Source organism: Mus musculus, chromosome 4 (assembly GCF_000001635.26).
Source record: "Mus musculus strain C57BL/6J chromosome 4, GRCm38.p6 C57BL/6J".
NCBI classification, from domain to species: domain Eukaryota; kingdom Metazoa; phylum Chordata; class Mammalia; order Rodentia; family Muridae; genus Mus; species Mus musculus.
The window spans coordinates 111,928,421-111,952,356 of NC_000070.6; the positions used below are offsets into that span (position 1 = coordinate 111,928,421).

Sequence of the window (23,936 nt, forward strand, 5' to 3'; positions counted from 1 at the left end):
TTGTTCTTCCACAGAGAAACTGAGGGTAACCACTCCCACAAGACACCTGTTAGCTAGAGTAGGAGGCCAGGCTGAGCTCAGCTGCCAGGTGATCCCACCACACAGTGTGATGCATATGGAGGTACGCTGGTTCAGGAGTGGCCATTCCCAACCTGTTTACCTATACAGAGGTGGCCATAAAATGAGTGAAGAAGCTGCTCCTGAATATGCAAATCGTACAGAGTTTGTGAAGGAGGCCATTGGAGAAGGCAAAGTGTCCCTCCGAATTTATAATATAAACATTTTGGATGATGGACCTTACCAATGTTCATTTAATGATAGTGGCTTTATTGATGTGGCTATCATGAACCTCAACGTGACAGGTAAGTTGTTTGTGGAGCACAGTATACCAGTGACTTTGTGACCAATAAATGGAAATATGTGCTAATTATGTTGTGATGTTTGGTTTTCTTTTTTCATATTTTAAGTTTATAAGCACTAAAGTTTTATTATTTATCTAAAATAAATAATATATTTATTTTTAAGATAACACTGAATCATTGAGGTATCCATAAAAACTAGTCATTGTTATCTGCTAGCTCCAATGATATCATAATTCCTTTTGAAATTTTTTTGTTTTTTTGAGATTATAGTAAATTTACATAATTATTTTCTTCATATTTTTTCCCTCCAAACCCTCTGTATACCTCTTATTTGGGCACATGGTAAGAAGTGATATACCTGGAATATAAATTAGATTTACTTTTACCTTTGAAAAGTCTCAATACTGATTCCGATAATGATTTCACCCGTTTCAGTTCTATCAGTGATGAATCAGGCTTATCTTTTCTCTTAACCCCCCATCAGCACTTCCTGTTGTTGTTTGTTTCTAACCTTTGCTATTTACATGGAGTAAGTTCAAATTTCAAAGTTGCTTTGATTTTCACTTCCTAAACTGCCCCCCCTCCAAATAAACATTTTTTTCTTGAGGTTTTTTGCTTATCATTTATTTCTCTTCTTTTGAGAACCTTTATTCTGGTTCCAGGCTCACTGTTTTGAAAGGGTAGTTTCTTCTTTTCTCCCTCCCTCTCTCCTTCCCTCCCTCCCTCCCTCCCTCTCTCTTTCTCTTTCTCTCTCCCTTTCTCTCTTTCTTTCTTTGTCTAGTAAGTTCTTTATTCATTGTTTATATTAATCCTTTGTCAGATGTATTGTTGGAAAAGATTGTCTCCTCTTTTTTTTTTTTTTTTTTTTTTTTTTTTTTTTTTTTAACATAATTTAATTTTTATTTTTTTTTATTTTTTTATTTTTTTGCATTTTTTTTTCCATTTTTTATTAGGTATTTAGCTCATTTACATTTCCAATGCTATACCAAAAGTCCCCCTTACCCACCCACCCCCACTCCCCTACCCACCCACTCCCCCCCTTTGGCCCTGGCGTTCCCCTGTACCGGGGCACACAAAGTCTGCGTGTCCAATGGGCCTCTCTTTCCAGTGATGGCCGACTAGGCCATCTTTTGATACATATGCAGCTAGAGTCAAGAGCTCAGGGGTACTGGTTAGTTCATAATGTTGTTCCACCTATAGGGTTGAAGATCCCTTTAGCTCCTTGGGTACTTTCTCTAGCTCCTCCATTGGGAGCCCTGTGATCCATCCATTAGCTGACTGTGAGCATCCACTTCTGTGTTTGCTAGGCCCCGGCATAGTCTCACAAGAGACAGCTACATCTGGGTCCTTTCGATAAAATCTTGCTAGTATATGCAATGGTGTCAGCGTTTGGATGCTGATTATGGGGTGGATCCCTGGATATGGCAGTCTCTACATGGTCCATCCTTTCATCTCAGCTCCAAACTTTGTTTCTGTAACTCCTTCCATGGGTGTTTTGTTCCCACTTCTAAGGAGGGGCATAGTGTCCACACTTCAGTCTTCATTTTTCTTGAGTTTCATGTGTTTAGGAAATTGTATCTTATATCGTGGGTATCCTAGGTTTTGGGCTAGTATCCACTTATCAGTGAGTACATATTGTGTGAGTTCCTTTGTGATTGTGTTACCTCACTCAGGATGATGCTCTCCAGGTCCATCCATTTGGCTAGGAATTTCATAAATTCATTCTTTTTAATAGCTGAGTAGTACTCCATTGTGTAGATGTACCACATTTTCTGTATCCATTCCTCTGTTGAGGGGCATCTGGGTTCTTTCCAGTTTCTGGCTATTATAAATAAGGCTGCTATGAACATAGTGGAGCATGTGTCCTTCTTACCAGTTGGGGCTTCTTCTGGATATATGCCCAGGAGAGGTATTGCTGGATCCTCCGGTAGTACTATGTCCAATTTTCTGAGGAACCGCCAGACTGATTTCCAGAGTGGTTGTACAAGCCTGCAATCCCACCAACAATGGAAGAGTGTTCCTCTTTCTCCACATCCTCGCCAGCATCTGCTGTCACCTGAATTTTTGATCTTAGCCATTCTCACTGGTGTGAGGTGGAATCTCAGGGTTGTTTTGATTTGCATTTCCCTGATTATTAAGGATGTTGAACATTTTTTCAGGTGCTTCTCTGCCATTCGGTATTCCTCAGGTGAGAATTCTTTGTTCAGTTCTGAGCCCCATTTTTTAAGGGGGTTATTTGATTTTCTGAGGTCCACCTTCTTGAGTTCTTTATATATGTTGGATATTAGTCCCCTATCTGATTTAGGATAGGTAAAGATCCTTTCCCAGTCTGTTGGTGGTCTTTTTGTCTTATAGACAGTGTCTTTTGCCTTGCAGAAACTTTGGAGTTTCATTAGGTCCCATTTGTCAATTCTCGATCTTACAGCACAAGCCATTGCTGTTCTGTTCAGGAATTTTTCCCCTGTGCCCATATCTTCAAGGCTTTTCCCCACTTTCTCCTCTATAAGTTTCAGTGTCTCTGGTTTTATGTGAAGTTCCTTGATCCACTTAGATTTGACCTTAGTACAAGGAGATAAGTATGGATCGATTCGCATTCTTCTACATGATAACAACCAGTTGTGCCAGCACCAATTGTTGAAAATGCTGTCTTTCTTCCACTGGATGGTTTTGGCTCCCTTGTCGAAGATCAAGTGACCATAGGTGTGTGGGTTCATTTCTGGGTCTTCAATTCTATTCCATTGGTCCACTTGTCTGTCTCTATACCAGTACCATGCAGTTTTTATCACAATTGCTCTGTAGTAAAGCTTTAGGTCAGGCATGGTGATTCCACCAGAGGTTCTTTTATCCTTGAGAAGAGTTTTTGCTATCCTCGGTTTTTTGTTATTCCAGATGAATTTGCAAATTGCTCCTTCTAATTCGTTGAAGAATTGAGTTGGAATTTTAATGGGGATTGCATTGAATCTGTAGATTGCTTTTGGCAAGATAGCCATTTTTACAATGTTGGTCCTGCCAATCCATGAGCATGGGAGATCTTTCCATCTTCTGAGATCTTCTTTAATTTCTTTCTTCAGGGACTTGAAGTTTTTATCATACAGATCTTTCACTTCCTTCGTTAGAGTCACGCCAAGATATTTTATATTATTTGTGGCTATTGAGAAGGGTGTTGTTTCCCTAATTTCTTTCTCAGCCTGTTTATTCTTTGTGTAGAGAAAGGCCATTGACTTGTTTGAGTTAATTTTATATCCAGCTACTTCACCGAAGCTGTTTATCAGGTTTAGGAGTTCTCTGTTGGAATTTTTAGGGTCACTTATATATACTATCATATCATCTGCAAAAAGTGATATTTTGACTTCCTCTTTTCCAATTTGTATCCCCTTGATCTCCTTTTGTTGTCGAATTGCTCTGGCTAATACTTCAAGTACTATGTTGAAAAGGTAGGGAGAAAGTGGGCAGCCTTGTCTAGTCCCTGATTTTAGTGGGATTGCTTCCAGCTTCTCTCCATTTACTTTGATGTTGGCTACTGGTTTGCTGTAGATTGCTTTTATCATGTTTAGGTATTGGCCTTGAATTCCTGATCTTTCCAGAACTTTTATCATGAATGGGTGTTGGATCTTGTCAAATGCTTTTTCTGCATCTAACGAGATGATCATGTGGTTTTTGTCTTTGAGTTTGTTTATATAATGGATTACATTGATGGATTTTCGTATATTAAACCATCCCTGCATCCCTGGAATAAAACCTACTTGGTCAGGATGGATGATTGCTTTAATGTGTTCTTGGATTCGGTTAGCGAGAATTTTATTAAGGATTTTTGCATCGATGTTCATAAGAGAAATTGGTCTGAAGTTCTCTATCTTTGTTGGATCTTTCTGTGGTTTAGGTATCAGAGTAATAGTGGCCTCATAAAATGAGTTGGGTAGAATACCTTCTACTTCTATCTTGTGAAAAAGTTTGTGCAGAAATGGAGTTAGATCTTCTTTGAAGGTCTGATAGAACTCTGCACTAAACCCGTCTGGTCCTGGGCTTTTTTTGGCTGGGAGACTATTAATAACTGCTTCTATTTCTTTAGGGGATATGGGACTGTTTAGAAGGTCAACTTGATCCTGATTCAACTTTGGTACCTGGTATCTGTCCAGAAATTTGTCCATTTCGTCCAGGTTTTCCAGTTTTGTTGAGTATAGCCTTTTGTAGAAGGATCTGATGGTGTTTTGGATTTCTTCAGGATCTGTTGTTATGTCTCCCTTTTCATTTCTGATTTTGTTAATTAGGATTTTGTCCCTGTGCCCTTTAGTGAGTCTAGCTAAGGGTTTATCTATCTTGTTGATTTTCTCAAAGAACCAACTCCTCGTTTGGTTAATTCTTTGAATAGTTCTTCTTGTTTCCACTTGGTTGATTTCACCCCTGAGTTTGATTATTTCCTGCCGTCTACTCCTCTTGGGTGAATTTGCTTCCTTTTTTTCTAGAGCTTTCAGATGTGTTGTCAAGCTGCTAGTATGTGCTCTCTCCCGTTTTTTCTTGAAGGCACTCATAGCTATGAGTTTCCCTCTTAGAAATGCTTTCATTGTGTCCCAAAGGTTTGGGTACGTTGTGGCTTCATTTTCATTAAACTCTAAAAAGTCTTTAATTTCTTTCTTTATTCCTTCCTTGACCAAGGTATCATTGAGAAGAGTGTTGTTCAGTTTCCATGTGAATGTTGGCTTTCTGTTATTTATTTTGTTATTGAAGATCAGCCTTAGTGCATGGTGATCTGATAGGATACATGGGACAATTTCAATATTTTTGAATCTGTTGAGGCCTGATTTGTGACCTATTATGTGGTCAATTTTGGAGAAGGTACCATGAGGTGCTGAGAAGAAGGTATATCCTTTTGTTTTAGGGAAAAATGTTCTGTAGATATCTGTCAGATCCATTTGTTTCATCACTTCTGTTAGTTTCAGTGTGTCCCTGTTTAGTTTCTGTTTCCATGATCTGTCCATTGGTGAAAGTGGTGTGTTGAAGTCTCCCACTATTATTGTGTGAGGCGCAATGTGTGCTTTGAGCTTTACTAAAGTTTCTTTAGTGAATGTGGCTGCTCTTGTATTTGGAGCATAGATATTCAGAATTGAGAGTTCCTCTTGGAGCATTTTACCTTTGATGAGAATGAAGTGTCCCTCCTTGTCTTTTTTGATGACTTTGGGTTGGAAGTCAATCTTATCAGATATTAGGATGGCTACTCCTGCTTGTTTCTTCATACCATTTGCTTGGAAAATTGTTTTCCAGCCTTTCATTCTGAGGTAGTGTCTATCTTTTTCTCTGAGATGAGTTTCCTGTAAGCAGCAAAATGTTGGGTCTTGTTTGTGTAGCCAGTTTGTTAGTCTATGTCTTTTTATTGGCGAGTTGAGACCATTGATGTTAAGAGATATTAAGGAAAAGTAATTGTTGCTTCCTGTTATTTTAGTTGTTAAAGGTGGCATTCTGTTCTTGTGGCTGTCTTCTTTTAGGTTTGTTGAGGGATTACCTTCTTGTTTTTTCTAGGGCGTTGTTCCCGTTCTTGTATTGGTTTTTTTCTGTTATTATCCTTTGAAGGGCTGGATTCGTGGAGAGATAATGCGTGAATTTGGTTTTGTCGTGGAATACTTTGGTTTCTCCCTCTATGATAATTGAGAGTTTGGCTGGGTATAGTAGCCTGGGCTGCAGTTTGTGTTCTCTTAGTGTCTGTATAACATCTGTCCAGGCTCTTCTGGCTTTCATAGTCTCTGGTGAAAAGTCTGGTGTAATTCTGATAGGCTTGCCTTTATATGTTACTTGACCTTTTTCCCTTACTGCTTTTAGTATTCTATCTTTATTTAGTGCATTTGATGTTCTGATTATTATGTGTCGGGAGGAATTTCTTTTCTGGTCCAGTCTATTTGGAGTTCTGTAGGCTTCTTGTATGTTCATATGCATCTCATTCTTTAGATTTGGGAAGTTTTCTTCAATAATTTTGTTGAAGATGTTTGCTGGACCTTTGAGTTGAAAATCTTCATTCTCATCCACTCCTATTATCCGTACGTTTGGTCTTCTTATTGTGTCCTGGATTTCCTGGATATTTTGAGTTAGGATCTTTTTGCATTTTCCATTTTCTTTGATTGTTGTGCCGATGTTCTCTATGGAATCTTCTGCACCTGAGATTCTCTCTTCCATCTCTTGTATTCTGTTGCTGATGCTCAAATCTATGGTTCCAGATTTCTTTCCTAGGGTTTCTATCTCTTGAGTTGCCTCGCTTTGAGTTTTCTTTATTGTGTCTACTTCCCTTTTTAGGTCTAGTATGGTTTTGTTCATTTCCATCACCTGTTTGTATGTTTTTTCCTCTTTTTCTGTAAGGACTTCTACCTGTTTGATTGTGTTTTCCTGTTTTTCTTTAAGGACTTGTAACTCTTTAGCAGTGTTCTCCTGTATTTCTTTAAGTGATTTATTAAAGTCCTTCTTGATGTCCTCTACCATCATCATGAGATATGCTTTTAAATCTAGGTCTAGGTTCTCAGGTGTGTTGGGGTTCCCTGGACTGGGCGAAGTGGGTGTGCTGGGTTCTGGTGATGGTGAGTGGTCTTGGTTCCTGTTAGTAAGATTCCTCCGTTTACCTTTCGCCATCTGGTAATCTCTGGAGTTAGTAGTTATAGTTGACTCTGTTTAGAGATTGTTCTTCTGGTGATTCTGTTACCGTCTATCAGCAGACCTGGGAGACAGATTCTCTCCTCTGAGTTTCAGTGCTCAGAGCACTCTCTGCTGGCAAGCTCTCTTACAGGGAAGGTGCGCAGATATCTTGTATTTGGACCTCCTCCTGGCCGAAGAAGAAGGCCCAAAACAGGACCTTTCTCAGACACTGTGTTGCTTTGGCAGTTCCCAGGTGGTACAGACTCTCACCTAAGCAGACTAAATTCCTAAGTTCCTTGGAGTCCCGGGACCAAGATGGCGACCGCTGCTGCTGTGGCTTAGGTCGCCTCCCCAGCCGGGCGGGCACCTGTCCTCTGGTCCGGAAGGTGGCCGGCTGTCCCCGGCCCACACAGGGTGCTGCCTCGGCGCCTCTGTGCTTCTGCCTGTTCAAGAAGCTGTCAGGTTCTCTGGCGCACCCTCTCACCTGTTCAGACTAATTTCCTAAGTTCGGTGGGTCCCGGACCAAGATGGCGACCGCTGCTGCTGTGGCTTAGGCCGCCTCCCCAGCCGGGTGGGCACCTGTCCTCTGGTCCGGAAGGTGGCCGGCTGTCCCCGGCCCACGCAGGGTGCTGCCTCAGCGCCTCTTCGCCTCTGTGCTTCCGCCTGTTCCAGAAGCTGTCAGGTTCTCTGGCGCACCCTCTCACCTGTTCAGACTAATTTCCTAAGTTCGGCGGGTCCCGGACCAAGATGGCGACCGCTGCTGCTGTGGCTTAGGTCGCCTCCCCAGCCGGGCGGGCACCTGTCCTCCGGTCCGGAAGGTGGCCGGCTGTCCCCGGCCCACACAGGGTGCTGCCTCAGCCCCTCTGTGCTTCTGCCTGTTCCAGAGGCTGTCAGGTTCTCTAAGATTGTCTCCTCTTTTTTGTCTTCATCTAGTTGATTGTTTCTTTAGCTGTGCAGAAACTTATAAGTTTTATATATTTTTATTTATCAATTGTTAATCTTAATTCCTGGAGAAGTGGGGTAGTAATGAAGAAGTGTTTTCTAAGCCTCTATCATGTAGCATACTGGCTATATTTTCTTCTAGTAGTTCCTGGTTTCATGTTTATATCTTTGATCTATTTGTAATTAGTTTGTACAAAGTGGTAGATTCTAGTCTAATATAATTCTGCATGTGAACATCCCATTTTCCCAGATCCATTTGTTGAAGAAGCTGTTCCAGAAAATATTAAAATATTAATGAGTAAAATTCATGTAGCCAACTCAAAAATACACTATGCAGTGGATAGACATCAACTGCCAAATGGTTACTCTAAATTGTAAATCAAATATGGCATTAATTCATCAAAGTTCTGAGATTATAGAACAAACTTTTGCTTTTAATCCTTGAAATTGTCAATTCAACTTCAACACAATATCCTGATTGTATTTTTCTCATTTTCTCCAGCAGTTGGATTGGAGACAGAGATACATGTTCAGGCCCCTGATGCTGATGGAGTCATGGTGGAATGTAATACAGGAGGGTGGTTCCCAAGGCCCCAAATGGAGTGGAGAGATAGCAAAGGGGCAACACTTCCACACTCATTAAAATCATATTCACAGGATGAAGCAAGATTTTTCCACATGAAGATGACCCTTCTCCTCACAAACATGTCACACGGCAGCATCATTTGCTGTATTTCCAACCCTGTAACAGGTGAAGAGAAGCAAACAAGTATCATTCTAGCAAGTGAGTACTGTCATCTGTCTTGGCTGTTGATCTCTAAACAAAGAGAAAAATATGGAGGCAATTAACATTAAGAAAGCATTATAGGCTGGGCATGGTGGCGCACGCAGAGGCAGGCAGATTTCTGAGTTCAAGGCCAGCCTGATCTACAGAGTGAGTTCCAGGACAGCCAGGGCTACACAGAGAAACCCTGTCTCGAAAAACAAAAAACAAAACAAACAAACAAACAAGCAAACAAAAGAAAGCATTATGGAGTTCCCTTTGTGTTTTAGTAAGAGAGTTATTGTCATGCAGTATGATGAGAGTTTAGAAGGCAAGTAAACAGTGACACTCTGTAATAAATTGATTGGCACCTTGAGAGTTATTTCATTAGACATAATATTTTTGTGTCAGCTAAATAAGATAAAAGAATATTGTTGATATATTTATCTAATTTTATCAATGTTATTTATTTTTTATGTTGTTTATATTTTATCTATGATTTTATCTAGAAAATGAATATATAACATGTTTTTAAGTTTCATTTCAATTGGTGTGTGTGTGTGTGTGCACATGTAAATTTACATGATAGTACATGTATAAAGGTCAGGGGACATCTTTCTTCAGTTAGTTTTTCTCCTCCATTGGGTTTCAGGGATTAATCTTGGGTCCTCAAGCTTTTGTGGCTAGCAGTTTTACTTACTTCATCCTCAATTTAATGAGTGTTTTTATTTTTGTCTATTTGTTTGTTTTTGATTTTGAAAAAATAAATCTCACTATGTATCCCTGGCTGGCCTGTAACTTTCACAATTTAGTAGACTGGTCTAGAACATACTCAGATCTTCCTGTCTCTGCTCCAGGATTGCTGGGATAAAAGGTATGTGCCATTGTGTCTGTTGTCAACTTCTATGGCTTTTTTTTTTTTTATTTCATGAATCCTAGTGCGTTTAAGTAAAAAGCTTTTATCATTCCCAATTAATATTCAGTACTATTCTTACATTGAGTATAGTGCTAATTGATAGTTGACAGAAGCCAAGAAAATCAGTAGTAAGTAACATGTGCAACTAGAGCACAGACTGCTTACTCTTGCATTGTTTGTTGTTTCGAAGTGTAATACGTGAATGCCAAAGACTAGTAAGAAAGATTTTGTATATAGTGTTTATAATTTTTTTAAGCTAACAAGTCTCTGTTAAGGATGGTTCTAGGAGAAGGATGTCAGCATCGGGTATATGTACCTGTGATATCACTTCTCACTTCATGGAATCATTTTTTTATGTCTCTCTTTACACTTAGAAGATTAGAAAGCAAAGAGAAAAATAAATATTTCTCTGTCTATATATGAATATGTAGGAAAATTTTCTGGGATCACAGCAAAATTCATGAATTGAAGGTACAAAGACACATGCCTGTAAACTCTGAGGTGAGAGTGATAGTTTAAGAACAGTTTATAGTACAAAGTGAAACATTGCTGAGATTAGATAGATAGATAGATAGATAGATAGATAGATAGATAGTACACATTCTGCAGAGATTTCCTGATATGTTTAATTTGTAGAGAAAGATATTTTAGAATAATAATAAGTTGAAAAAAAAGGAATCTGACACAGGGACATTGTATAATGAACACATCACGGATATAAGATTCCAGGACTTTAAGGGGAAGAAGGTATTTAGGACCCAACCATTGATGCTGCCTATAATATTCTTATTGGCTTTAAGACATTTTGTCCTTTCTTTTAGATGAACTTTTCAATCAAGACTACTTATGGGTAGGAATTTTTCCTTTCAGTGTGCTTTCATTAATTCTCTTTGGAGTTCTGCCATTCATCAACTCCTTTTTCAGGAGTCAAGGTAATGATATAATGAAGGTAGAATAATTAAGGTGTCATTAAGAAATTTGGTTCCAAGTCATGTAAGTGTTATGCAAAGCTAGATGACATTGATATCCCAATTTGATGTTTATCATAAGCAGACTCATGACTTTTTTCATCTTAGAAATGTTGAATTGATAACATTGAGATTCCCAAGACATGGCTGTTCTTAGGGGTTGTGTCTATTGACATGCCTTATGGCCTTTTAGTTCCCATAGTCACTTCTCTACCTCTAAAAGAGCATATAGTGAAGTAATGAAATAAATGCGAAACAATATCCTGAAAATTAAAAGAATAATTTCCCTTTTAGAAGTAGTTCAGCTCAAAATGAAATAGACTCAACTTGTGCTGCTTCAAATCTAGATCTCTGAGTGCAGCAATTTATTATGTTCACTCTTGCCACTAGTTACAAACCAAACTTTCAGATGGATTTCTGCTAAATAGATCAAGAGGGCATGAGATAGTGACTCCTGCCTTTCAAGGTAGTTATCTGTAGGTTAGTATTCTACAGTCATGTACTCCTCGTATATTCTATCCTTCTCTGTTCTAGGGTGTGCATCTGGATGCCTATCCAAATGTCTTCCTGTGGTGACCTCCTGGCCTGTTCAAATAGTGCATTTCTTAGTCTGTTCTGGAGTACTCTTTGCTGTGTATTTACCTCACCGGTACAGAGGTAAATGGAATCAGTAGTGGTGGGATATCCCTTAGTTTATCTCATTTTACTTAAAAAATGTTTCCTGGAGATTTAGTTATGCAAGAGTTTCATCACTACTAGGAGAACCTGTGCTTTTGATGGCATCTCACAGGACCATTTTCCAGTATTAAAATTGCAGATGTCAAGGACTAGACATACTCTCATTGATTCCACAATGGTTCCAGTTATGCTAGACATCAGAGCTTCCTGCTCCTTCTGCCACAAGAGAAAAATAAATGCATGATCAGATATTATGATTAAGTTCAGTAAATCAATTTTAAATATGTAAACATTGGTGTCACTTAACTGTCATTACAAATACATGACACCAAGTTAAGTTTTACAGTCTATTTGGGGCTCACAGTCTACATTGTAGCATGCTTGATACTAATTTTCCCAATGATTTCCAGTGCTAATACATATCCTGAACAAATATGCCCTTTAAGGAGATTTATGAAACTCTGAAATATTATTGTGGGTGTATTTCTAATAAGATGTGGTTATTATTTAAAAATTAATAAACTATTGATATAATTGTGGTAATTGCTTTTGTTGTTTTATCAGTTCTCCATTATTTAGAGGCTTAGAGGGAAATTCATCTAGAGGAGAGTTATAACCAATCAAAGCAAAGAAAATGTTCATTATTTTATTTTATTTTATTTTATTTTATTTCATTTTATTATTTTTAACATGACTTCCCAAGCAGAAGTGAGAAATTTAAAGTTCTAGGGGTTCCAGCAAGGCTTTCATTATTCCTCCATTTCCCACTATCTTGCTAGATAGGCCTTGGAAAAGAATATGTATAGATAGGTGTTCTAAACATCTCCTCTGAAAATTACAGCATCCAACCTTGGAATTTATAAAACAAGGGGAGAAAAGAAACCCTGTTCATTATTGTGCAATTAAAATGAGTACATTTTTATTCAAAATGTAAACACAAAAATCCAAGGTGATAATAAACCAAACCAAACGAAAACCTAAATCCTAAACTCCTCCAAACATCTGCATTCAGCTAAGTGTTTCTTGCTCTTAAATATTCTGTAGGAGAAAATGTGAGGAGCCAAAGACTAGGACAGAGACCATCTCAGCTTCTAAATTATTGTTGATTATTAATGATGTTTTGAATTTTCTGAATACACAGAAATTATAGAAATTTCTTTGGAAAAGATAACTCTAAATTGAGCTGGATTGTATGTTGAACATTCATATAACTCTGCAAGTTACTACTAAGATGCAACACTTTACACATCATTAACAATGAACTAGGGAGCATTTATTATTGAATTGTGTGTTTCATATGTATTAACTTTTGATCATATGTGTGTGTGTGTGTGTGTGTGTGTATAATTTTCTTATCCTCCTGTTTATTTTCTCTGTTTTCAAAAAATTTTCTGTTTCTAGTAGTTTCTCCTAGATTTGATTATTTTTTTTCTGTCTTTGCTGTTATATTTAAGAAATCATTGCAGAGGCAAATGCCAATTCTATTGTTTTCTCTTAGAAGTCTTATGGTTTCAAGCCTTAACTTTACATGTTTAATCTATGAACTGATATTTTTGGTATATGATGTAATACAGAGGCTTGGTATTTTTCTTTTACATATGGACATCTAGTTTTCCCAGGACAATTCACTGACAAAAGTATCCTGTTTCCATTGCATATATACGGTGCCCTTGTCAATTTCAATTGATTACAAATACATGGGTGTGTTTCTAGGTTCTCTCTTCTGTTCCATTGATGAATTCATCTGTTTTTATGTCAGTACTGCATTGTTTTCATTGCTGTATCATTGTAATGGAGTCTTGAAGTTGGAGATTTAGTTCAGAGGTATAGAGGTAGCTTAGCAAGCATAAAACTCTAGGTTTAGTCCTAAGCACTGTAAACAAAATTATGTAGTGTGAAGTATTATGTTCCCAAATTTGATTTTTATGTACAAGATTTATTGGCCTACTTGAGATTAACTTTGTGGTGCCATATGTACTTTAGAATTGTATTTAATTGTTTGTTTTTTGTTTATTTATTATTTTTATTATTCTTTCATATTTTTTACACTCAAGTCATTATCCCCATCCTGGTCTGCCTACCCTCTGACTGTTCCTCATCCCATTCCTCCTCCTCTATCTCCAAGAGGATTTCCCACCCTCCTAACTCAAACCCAAACCTCACCATTTCCTGCAGCCTCAACTCTTTAGAGGATTAGTTGCATCTTCTCTTACTGGGGCCAGACCAGGAAGTCCTCTGATGTATATGTGTCAGGGGCCTCATATCAGCTGGTGTATGTTGCCTGGTTGGTGGCTAAGTGTCTGAGAGATCTTAGGGGTCAAGATTAGTTGAGACTCCTGGCCTTTCTATATTGTTACCTTCCTCCTTAGCTTCTTCCAGCCTTTCTCTAATTCAACACCAGGAGTCCCCATCTTTTGTCCATTGATTGGGTGTAATATCTCCATCTGACATACTCAGCTGCTTGTTAGGCCATTCTGAGATCAGCCATGCTAGGCTACTCTGTAAGTACACCATACCATCGGTAATAGTGTCAGGCCTTGGAGAATCCCCTTAAGTGGGATCTCATGTTGGGCTTGTGACTGGATCTCCTTTTCCTTTGTCCCTTCTCCACTTTTTTTTCCTACAGTTCTAGACAGGAACAGTTTGAGGCAGAGTTTTTTAGTGTGGTTTGGCAACCTCATCCCTACACTTGATGGCCTGTCTTTCTACTGGAGGTGAACTCTACAAATTCCTTTTCCCCACTGTAGGGCATTTAATCTAGGGTCTTTTCCTTTGAGTTCTGAAAGTCTCTTACCTCCCATGTCCCTGGTACATTCCAGAGGGTACAAGTCCTACATCCTGAGGTTGTTTGTTTCTATTCTTTCTCCTGGCCCTGAGGGCTTCAGTTCTGTTTCCTCCTTCCCCTAAAACTTGATCATGTTTCCCCTTTCTCCTCCCTGTCACTTCTCCCATCCAGCTCCTTCCTTCAACCTGTCCCCCATGATTACTTTTCTCTTCCTTCCAAGTGTGATTGAGGCATCCTCCATTGGGGCCCTCTGCTTGTTAACTTTCTTGAGTTCTGAGGATTCTATCATGGGTATTTTGTAATTTTGGCTAATTTTCATGTATTAGTGAGTATATACCATGCATGTCCTTTTGGGTCTGAGTTACCTCACACAGGTTGATATTTACTAGTTCCATCCATTTTCCTGAAAAACTCATGATGTCCTCATTCTTAATAGCTGAGTAGTATTCCATTTTGTAAATGAACCACATTTTCCCCATCCATTCTTCTGTTATGGAATATCTGAGTTATTTCCAGCTTCTGGATACCAAAAATAAGGCTGCTATGAACATATTGGAGCATGTGACCCTGTGGCATGGTGGGGCATCTTTGGGGTATATGCCCAAAAGTGGTATAGCTTGGTCTTCAGATAGGTCTATTTCCAATTTTCTGAGGAACCTCCAGATTGACTTCTCAGAGTGGTTGTATCAGTTTGCAATCCACAAGCAATGGAGGGGTGTTCCTCTTTCTCCACATTCTCACCAAGATATGACGTCACTAGAGCTTTGATCTTAACCATGCTGATTGGTGTAAAGTAGAATCTCAGGGTCATTTAGATTGGCATTTCCCTGAATACTAAGGACTTTGAACCTTTAATTGTTTCTCAGCCATTCAAAATTCTCCTGTTGTGAATTTTCTGTTTATTTCTATATCCCAACTTTTTTTTTTTTTTTTTTTTTTTTTGGTGGTTAGCTTCTTGAGTTTTTTTTATATATATTTTGGATAATAGCTTTCTATTGGATGTGAGGTTAGTGAAGATATTTTTCCTAATCTGAAAGTTGCTGATTTGTCCTAGTGACCATGTCCTTTGACTTCCAGAAGCTTTCCAGTTTCTTGAGATCTCATTTATCAATTCTTGATCCTCGAGCCTGAGCCATTGGGGTCCTGTTTAGGAAATTTTCACCCATGCCAATGAGTTTGAGGCTCTTGCTTATTTTCTCTTCTATTAGATTCAGTGTGTCTGATTTTGTGTTGAGGTTTTTGACCCATATGGAATTGAGATTTGAGCAAGGTGACAAATATGGGTCTATTTTCAACTTTTTCTACATAGAGACTGCAAGTTAGACAAGCACCATTTATTGAAGATACATTCTTTTTTCTATTTTATAGTTTTGGATTCTTTGTCAAAGATCAAGTGTCCATAATTGTGTGGTTTTACTTCTGTGTCTTCAATTCTATTCCATTGATTAACCTGTTTGTCTCTGTATCAATACCATGCAATTTTTTATTACTATTGCTCTGTAGTATAGTTTGAGATGAGGGGTGGTGTTTACCCTAGAAGTTCATTTATTGTTAAGAACTGTTTTCACTATTCTCAGTTTTTTTTCCAGATGAAATTGAGAATTGCTCCTTCCACATCTTTCAAGAATTGTGTTGGAATTTTGATGGGGAATGCATTGAATCTGTAGATTGCTTTTGGTAGGATGTCCATTTGTACTTGTTAATTCTACCATTCCATGAGCATGAGAGGTCTCTTCATTCTCTGAGGTCTTCTTCAATTTCTTTTTTGAGAGACTTGAAATTCTTTTCACACAGGTCTTTCACTTGTTTGATCAGAGTTACCCCAAGATATTTTATACCATTTGTGAGTATTATGAAGGGTGTTTTCTCTTAATTTATCAGCACAGTTATCATTTCTGTAAAGGAAAGCTACTGATTTATTTGATTTAATTTCTTACTAGCACTTTGTTGGAGTTGTTTATGAGCTGTAGAAGTTCTCTGGTAGAATTTTTGTGGTTGCTTATGTATACTATCATATCATCTGTAAATAATAATACCTTGACTTCTTCTTTCCCAATTTGTATCCCCTTGATCTCCTTTTGTCTTACTGCTCTGGCTAGAACTTTGAGTACTATATAGAATATATAAGGGTAGAGTGGACATCCTTGTCCTGTCCCTGATTTTACTGGGATTGCTTCAATTATCTCTCCATTTAATTTCTTATTGGCTATTGGTTTGCTGTATATTTCATTTATTATGTTAGGTATGGACCTTGAATTTCTGTTCTCTCCAATACTTGTTATATTTTGTGAGAAGCTTTTTCAGCATCTAATGAGATGATCATGTGTTTTTGTTGTTGTTGTTGAGTTGTTTACATAATGAATTATATTAATGGATTTTCATATATTGAACCAACCTTGTATCTCTGGAATGAAGCCAACTTGATCATGATGAATGATGGTTTTGGTGTGTGTTATGGATAGCCCTGGGGCTAATTATATTTGATGCTAATTCTGTTCTGTAGTGAAGGGTTGGGATCAAGTCAGCATTCAGGCAATTTCCTGTAAACCTGCTTCCCACCTTCATTTGTAAAATAAAGGAGAGCTAATGATAGGACAGATAAAGGGAAGGTGGAGCAGAAGGTGGGGAGAGAGAGAAGAAAGAGAAAATGGAAGAGGGAGAAGATGTAGAGGAGGAGGAGGAAGAAGAAAAGCAGAGCACATGGCCTGTAGAAACTACAAATTCTTTTTTTAAAATTTTTATGTAATTTTATTTTAATTAGGTATTTTCTTCATTTACATTTTCAATTCTATCCGAAAAGTCCCCTATACCCTCCCCCCACTTCGCTACCCACCCACTCTCACTTCTTGGCCCTGGCATTCCCCTGTACTGAGGCATATAAAATTTGCAAGACCAATGGGCCTCTCTTTCCACAGATGGCCAACTAGGCCATCTTCTGATACATATGCAGCTAAAGTCACGAGCTCCGGGGGGTACTAGTTAGTTTATATTGTTGTTTCACCTATAGGGTTGCAGACCCCTTTAGCTCCTTGGGTACTTTCTCTAGCTCCTCCATTGGGGCCCTGTGATCCATCCAATAGCTGACTGTGAGCATCCACTTCTGTGTTTGCTAGGCCCCGGCATAGCCTTACAAGAGACAGCTATATCAGGGTCTTTTCAGAAAAATCTTGCTAGTGTGTGTAATGGTGTCAGCAAATTCATCTGGAATTACAAAAAACCTAGGATAGCAAAAACTCTTCTCAAGGATAAAAGAACTTCTGGTGGAATCACCATGCCTGACCTAAAGCTGTACTACAGAGCAATTGTGATTAAAAACTGCTTGGTACTGGTATAGCGACAGATAAGTAGACCAATGGAATAGTAGACCCAGAAATGAACCCACACACCTATGGTCACTTGATCTTTGACAAGGGAGCTAAAACCATCCAGGGGAAAAAAGACAGCATTTTCAACAAATGGTGCTGTCACAACTGGTACTTATCATGTAGAAGAATGCAAATTGATCCATTCCTATCTCCTTGTTCTAAAGGTCAAATCTAAGTGGATCAAGGAACTCCACATAAAACCAGAGACACTGAAACTTATAGAGGAGAAAGTGGGGAAAAGCCTCGAAGATATGGGCACAGGGGAAAAATTCCTGAAACTGCAAATTCTAAGGGGTCTCATTGATGTAGAAGATGGTAGTGTAGTGGTAGATCTTCCCAATCTAGGTACACAGCATGTAATCATATTAACTGAGTTGTGTTTTCATTGCCTGGGTACATTTGGGTTGGAGATTTACCACAACAGGTGTGTTCTTGGATTCAATTTGCAAAAACTTTGAGCATTTTTGCATTGATATTCATAAGCAAAATTAATCTGAAGTTCTCTTTTTTTGTTGGATCCTTGTGTGGTTCAGATATCAGAGTAATTGTGGCTTCATAGAATGAATTAGGTATTATTCCTTTTGTTTCCATTCATGGAGTAGTTCGTGGATTTCACTAAAGTCATCTGGCCTTGTGCTTTTTTTGGTTGGTATGTTTTTCATGACTTCTTCTATTTCCATAGGGTATATGGGCCTGTTTAGATAATTTACCTGTTCTTGATTTAACTTTAGTATGTGCTATCTGTCTAGGAAATCATCAATTTCATCTACGTTTTCCTTTTTTTTTTTCTTTTTTTGAGTATATGCTTTTGTAGTAGGATCTGTTGAACTTTTGAATTTCCTCCATTTCTGTTGTTATATCTCCCTTTTCATTTCTGATTTTGTTAATTTGGATACTCTCTCTGGGCCCTTTAGTTAGTTTGGCTAGGGGTTTATCTAACTTTTTGATTTTCTCAAAGAACCAGCTTTTGGTTTTGTTGATTCTTTATATCATTCTCTTTGTTTTTATTTGGTTGATTTTGATTCTGAGTTTAACTTCTCCTCTTGGTATGTTACCTTCTTATTGTTCTAGAGCTCTCAGTTATGGTGTAAACTTGGTAGTGTAGAATCTCTCCAATTTCTTTACCAGGGCACTTAGTGCTATGAATTTTCCTCTTAGCCCTGTTTTTATTACATACCATAAGTTTAGGTTTGCTGTGTCATAATTTTAATTGAATTCCAGGATGTCTTTAACATCTTTTTGTTTGTTTGTTTGTTTTTTTTACTTCTTCTCTGACCAAGTCGTCATTGAGTAGAGAGTTGTTCCATTTCCATGGGTTGTGGGTGTTCTGATGTTTTTGTTGTTATTTAAGTCTAGCCTTAGTCAGTGGTAATCTGATAGAATGCATGGAATTATTTTAGTCTTCTTGTGTCTGTTGAGGCTTGTTTTGTGACCAATTATATGGTAAATTTTGGAGAATGTTATATGAGATCCTGAGATGAAGGAATATTCTTTTTTGGGGGTGGGGGTTGAAATGTTTCTCATATATCTTTTAAATCTATTTAGTTCATAACCTCTATTAGTTTCTGTTTCAATGTCCTTTCATTAGTGAGAGTGGTGTGTTGAAGACTTCCACTATTATTGTGTGGGGTTCAATGTGTGTTTTGAGCTTTAGAAAAGTTTCTATTATGAAAGTGGGTGTCCTTGCATTTGAGGCATAGATGTTCAAAATTGAGAGTTTCTCTTGTTGGATTTTCTTTTGATGAATATGAAGTGTCCTTCCTTGTCATGCTTGATAACTTTTGGTTAAAAGTTATTTTATTGGATATAAGAATGGCTACTCCAGCTTGTTTTTTGGAACCATTTTCTTGGAAGACCTTTTTCTATCCTTTTACTCTGAGTGTCTGTCTTTGTTATGCTGGTGTGTTTCTTGTATGCAGCAATATGCTGGATATTGTTTGTGTATCAAGTCTGTTAGCTTATATCTGTTTATAGGGTAGTTGAGTCCATTAATATTGAGGGATATTAAAGACATATGACTGCTAGTTCCTGCTATGTTTGTTTTTGTTAATGGCAATATGTGCCTATGATTCTTTCCTTTTGGCTTTGTTGTGAGATGCTTAATATCTTGTTTTTTTCTTTGTTGTAGGTACTCTCTTTGTGTTGGAGTTTTCCTTCTAGAATCCTCTATTGGTCTAGTTTGGAAGATAGATGTTATACTTTGGTTTTGCCCTGAAATATTTTGGTATCTCCATCTGTGTTGATTGAGAATTTTGCTGAGTATAGTAGCCTGGGATGACATTTGTGTTCTCTTAGGGTCTGCATGACCTCTGTCCAGGCTCTTCTGACTTACAGTGTCTCTGATGAGAAGTCTGGTGTAATTCTGATAGAACGGCATTTATACGTTACTATGCCCTTTTCCCTTACAGCTTTTAATATTCTTTCTTTATTCTGTGCATTTAGTGTTTGGATTAGTGTGTAACAAGAAGATTTTCTTTTCTGGTTCAATCTTTTTTGGTGTTCTATAGACTTTTTGTACCTTTATGGCCATCTCTTTCTTAAGGTTGAAGATTTTTTTTCTATGATTTTTTGAAGACTTTTTCGGGTCTTTCAAGCTGGAAGTCTTTGCTCTCTTCTATTCCTATTATTCTTAGGTTTGGTCTTTTCATTGTGTCCTGGATTTCGTGGATATTTTGGGTTAGGAGATTTTTATATTTTGAATTTTCTTTGACAGTTGTCTCGATATCTTCTAAGGCATCTTCTAAACTTGAAACTCTCTCTTCTATGTCTTGTATTCTGTTTATGATGCTTACATCTGTAATTATTGATTTCTTTCCTAGATTTTTCTATTACATGGGTTGCCTCCATTTGTGTTTTCTTTATTGTTTCTACTTCCACTTTTAAGTCTTGAACCACTTTGTTCAATTCCTTCACCTTTTTGATAGTATTTTCTTTAAAGAATTTATTTGTTTCCACTTTAATGGCTTCTACCCGTTTACCTTTGTTTTCCTGTACTTCTTTCAGTGAGTTATTTATATCCTCCTTAAAAGACTCTATTATCTTCATGAGATAGGATTTTAGGTCAGCTTCCTGATTTTTAGGTGTGTTGGTGTATTCAGGGCTCTCTGTGTTCAGAGAACTGGGTTTTAAGGCTGCCAAAGTTTATTGGCTTCTGTTGCCTATGGTATTGTGCTTGCCTCTCACCATCTGGTTATCTCTAATGATAGCTGGTCTGTCTGTCTCTGTCTGGAGCCTGCCTCCTGTGTTTCTGGGTTGTTGAAGGTCTCCTGGGAGGGCTGATGCCCTGGTTGCAACAGACCTCCTGTGAGGCCTTCAGTCTGTGGGGTCTTCTGAGGAGCAGACAAGCTGCTGTTCTCTTGTCTTGGCTGCAGCAGATCTCCTGGGAGACCTTCAGACTATGAAGTCTGTTGTCCTGTGTGCAGAAGAACTTCTGGTAGGCCTTCAAACTGTGGTGTTTTCATAGGGGCAGACAACTCTTAATCTGCCCCAGCAGAAACCACAGGCTGGAAGCAGAATGAATTTGAAGGTCAGGGGATTGGGGGGGTGATGGGTTCTGAGTCTCCTGAGGTCCTCCGGGTTCCCAGTTGTTGCAGTTGTTTGGGAGGGTCTCTTACCTATTGCCCTGCATGCACCAGAACTTCTGGGAGGCCTTCAGGCTGTGGTTTGTTTATTACATTTAAATATTGTTTTTCTTCAGTTTCATACATAATACTATAATTACATCATTTTTACTTTCTTCTCTACCACTTCAAATCCTCTTGTGGTCCTTCAACCTCTTAAATTAATGAGCTCATATTAATTAGTATTTAATGGATATATATCATAAATATAATATACTGAGCCCACTAAGTGTTGCTTATATGTATATGTGTTTAGGGCTAAGCATTTGGTATTTGATAAACTTATCAGGGGCTTTTCTCTGTAGAAGACTGATTTTTCTCTCTCTCTCTCTGCAGACAGCAATAGCCTGCAGCTCTTAATCTAGGGGTAGGGCCTTGGGGGACTTCTGCCAACCATGTTGGCATGTCAGCTGTTTTCATTGTTCAGATCTTGCTTAAGAGACCATATTGTTGTGGCTTCCTGAGTGGCTCAGCTTCCTAACTGTTGTCAATATAGGTGTGCATCACAGTACTCAGCCCAAATTAAAGACATTTGGTAGCATGCAAAGGAATATTAAATGTTATTTTAAAAAGTTGAACCTATAGTACACAATCTCACTTGTTTCCTAATTGTGTCACCTTCTTTAGTCTCTCTTTCAGATCCTCAGTTTCCCTTATACAACAACTGGATAACTGAATTGCTAATTGTGATACTTTTCCTGACAATATGTTTTGTCTTACCAATCACTGTCTTATTATTAATAAAACTTTCACCCACATGTCTGGCTAAATGGGAGAAGAACAAAGATGACATCATGGATAGCCAACTGGGACTGGGAAAAGCCCGTGAAGCCTCAACCCTATATGAAGAACAATCAAGAAAAAGCTGGGAGCAGGAGAAGTGATTTCTATAGGGAAGAGCTGTCAACTGATTGGCCAGTGTCAAAACATCAGCTCTGAAAACATACATACAAGTCACATTATGCTAACCAAACAAGTTATATTTAAGAATATGTATTATTATATTTATTATATATACAACATATTTGTATATATGTTTATATATGTAATAAAAATTATTGAAAAATGAGGCCATGTCTTTGAAGAAGATTAGGGAGGGTTTTATGGTGAAGTTTGAAGGAAAGAAAGTGAAAAGGAAAAATATCATTAAGTTAGAGAATGAATAAGTGGAGGAAGCAAGTAAAAAGCTGAGGTATGGACTTCATTTGCCTAGGTCTTCTAGCACAGAAAGCAAGTATAGACCATCCAGAACCACAAGGAGTTGGGCATGGATCAGACAGGGTAACCAGTTGGAATGTATAAAGCAGAGTGTAACACCCATTTGGCAGAGAGTCAAATTCGTAGCAAAGGTGTCTTCCAAATGTATTTACATATAAACAAGTATTTATCAAGTAAATGAGAAGGGTGAGGAGCTCAGTCCTTGATAGCAACACAAGCAACAAGTGAATGACAGTTCTTGGTGCACTCCTTGCAGAGGGGAAATTAGGCTTGCAATTGTGAGGATTTTCTTAAGGAGGAGTAGAAGCTAGGTGTGAGCTCAGGCCACTGAGAGTGGCATAGTGCTTCCTGTGGCTCATTTCTTAAGAATGAGGGTATAGCAAGTACAAGAATTCTGAGCCCAAATTATTCTGTTCTCCCCACTCAGAAAGGCCATCTGTACCCTTAGGGCTCTACTGCTTAATCACACTATACCTTGTCTCCTGCTGCCTCCTCACAACCATTGCAGCACAGCCCAAGTTTTCTAGCTGGTCTATTCCTAAACCAGCAGGTCTGGTCACAAAATATCAAAGTGATCAGAACACAGCAGTGAACACTGAATCCTGGAGACTGAGAACCATCAGGTCCCATTGATGTGTCTTAGGGTCCCATTGAAGGACACTGAACACTGCCAAGGACATGCCCAGGAAAGTGCCAGCCTTCTGCCTGTTCTCCAGTAAAACCTTCTTAGGAAAGTCCTGTTCAAGTCAGAACTTTTGTGCCAAGAGCATCTCTCCTTCCTCCTCTGCTTGCAGCTACCAGACTTTGCAGCAGCACTTCCGAGAATCCAACTATAAAAAGGACAGGATGCACAGGGAGAAGTCTAGCTGTTGAATAAAGACTAAATGAAGTATTGAACAGTCTGAGGTACTTGGCATCACAATTTCTGAGTAATATTTGAATTGGGGCTGTATGTTCAGACTGAAAATGTCAGAATTTCCATGTACTTTTCACCAGAAAATGACCTGAATTTTAATGTAGGAATATAAGAAGACTGTCCCAATGAACAACCAGCTTAAGAAAATTGCCTTTAGGATCACTTCCCTGAGTCCAGCCTACTCTGCCCTTCAGTACATGGGAAATCAGACCCATTTCCTGCATCTTAGCTGCGTATCCCTTAGGCTTTTGACTAGGTCCTTAATGAAGACATTGCAATTCTTGGAATCTTTGCTAGAGTATTGGATCCCCCTAACTTCTCAGTCTCATCACTCTTGGTCATCTCCTACCATTTTAGTCCTTTTAGACAGCTCATGCCTCCCATACTCTTAGCCTCTCCTGCTGTGTCTGTCATGTCATTCTGCAGAGAACATGTGAAGAGGATGCCTTGATAGCTGTCACAAGATACTTGTTAATGGGCCCATTAAAGGAGTTTTTCTTTTCCCCACACCCCTTGGAGTTGGGGTGAGAACCCTTCCTGTGCTTCCTTGCTGCTGGGCTATATGATTAGGGGTGGGTAACACTTGGATGAGGCATGCTTAGACTTGTGAGTGCTGTGTCCTCTATCACCTTCTTTCCTCAGAAGCCTTCTGTGACTCCCAGCCTGGGGACAACCTGAGCTCCAGAGTACCCTGCTCATTTCCCCAAGGGCAACTGTTGATTTGGGGCCTGACTGCCTTAGAAATGAGATCCCGGATGTTTGAACTGTCTTATTTTTATTTATGGCTCCTA

The 23,936-nt window shown here is 38.5% G+C and overlaps 1 protein-coding gene across 3 annotated transcripts in view; it reads left to right on the top strand.

The window, feature by feature from the left end:
* Skint8 (selection and upkeep of intraepithelial T cells 8) overlaps window positions 1-21,941 on the top strand; it is a 30,807-nt gene extending 8,866 nt beyond the window's left edge. The window contains exons 3-7 of one of the 3 annotated variants that reach the window (NM_001100466.1): window positions 15-362; window positions 8,419-8,700; window positions 10,417-10,527; window positions 11,098-11,220; window positions 21,639-21,938. In NM_001100466.1, coding sequence (NP_001093936.2) covers window positions 15-362; window positions 8,419-8,700; window positions 10,417-10,527; window positions 11,098-11,220; window positions 21,639-21,895 — 1,121 coding nt within the window. In that variant the 3' untranslated portion in view covers window positions 21,896-21,938. Of the gene's footprint in view, window positions 1-14; window positions 363-8,418; window positions 8,701-10,416; window positions 10,528-11,097; window positions 11,221-21,638 lie in introns of those variants that run through there. The other 2 variants (XM_017320338.1, XM_017320339.1) reach the window with 2 other exon arrangements.
* Window positions 21,942-23,936: the final 1,995 nt, after the last annotated feature.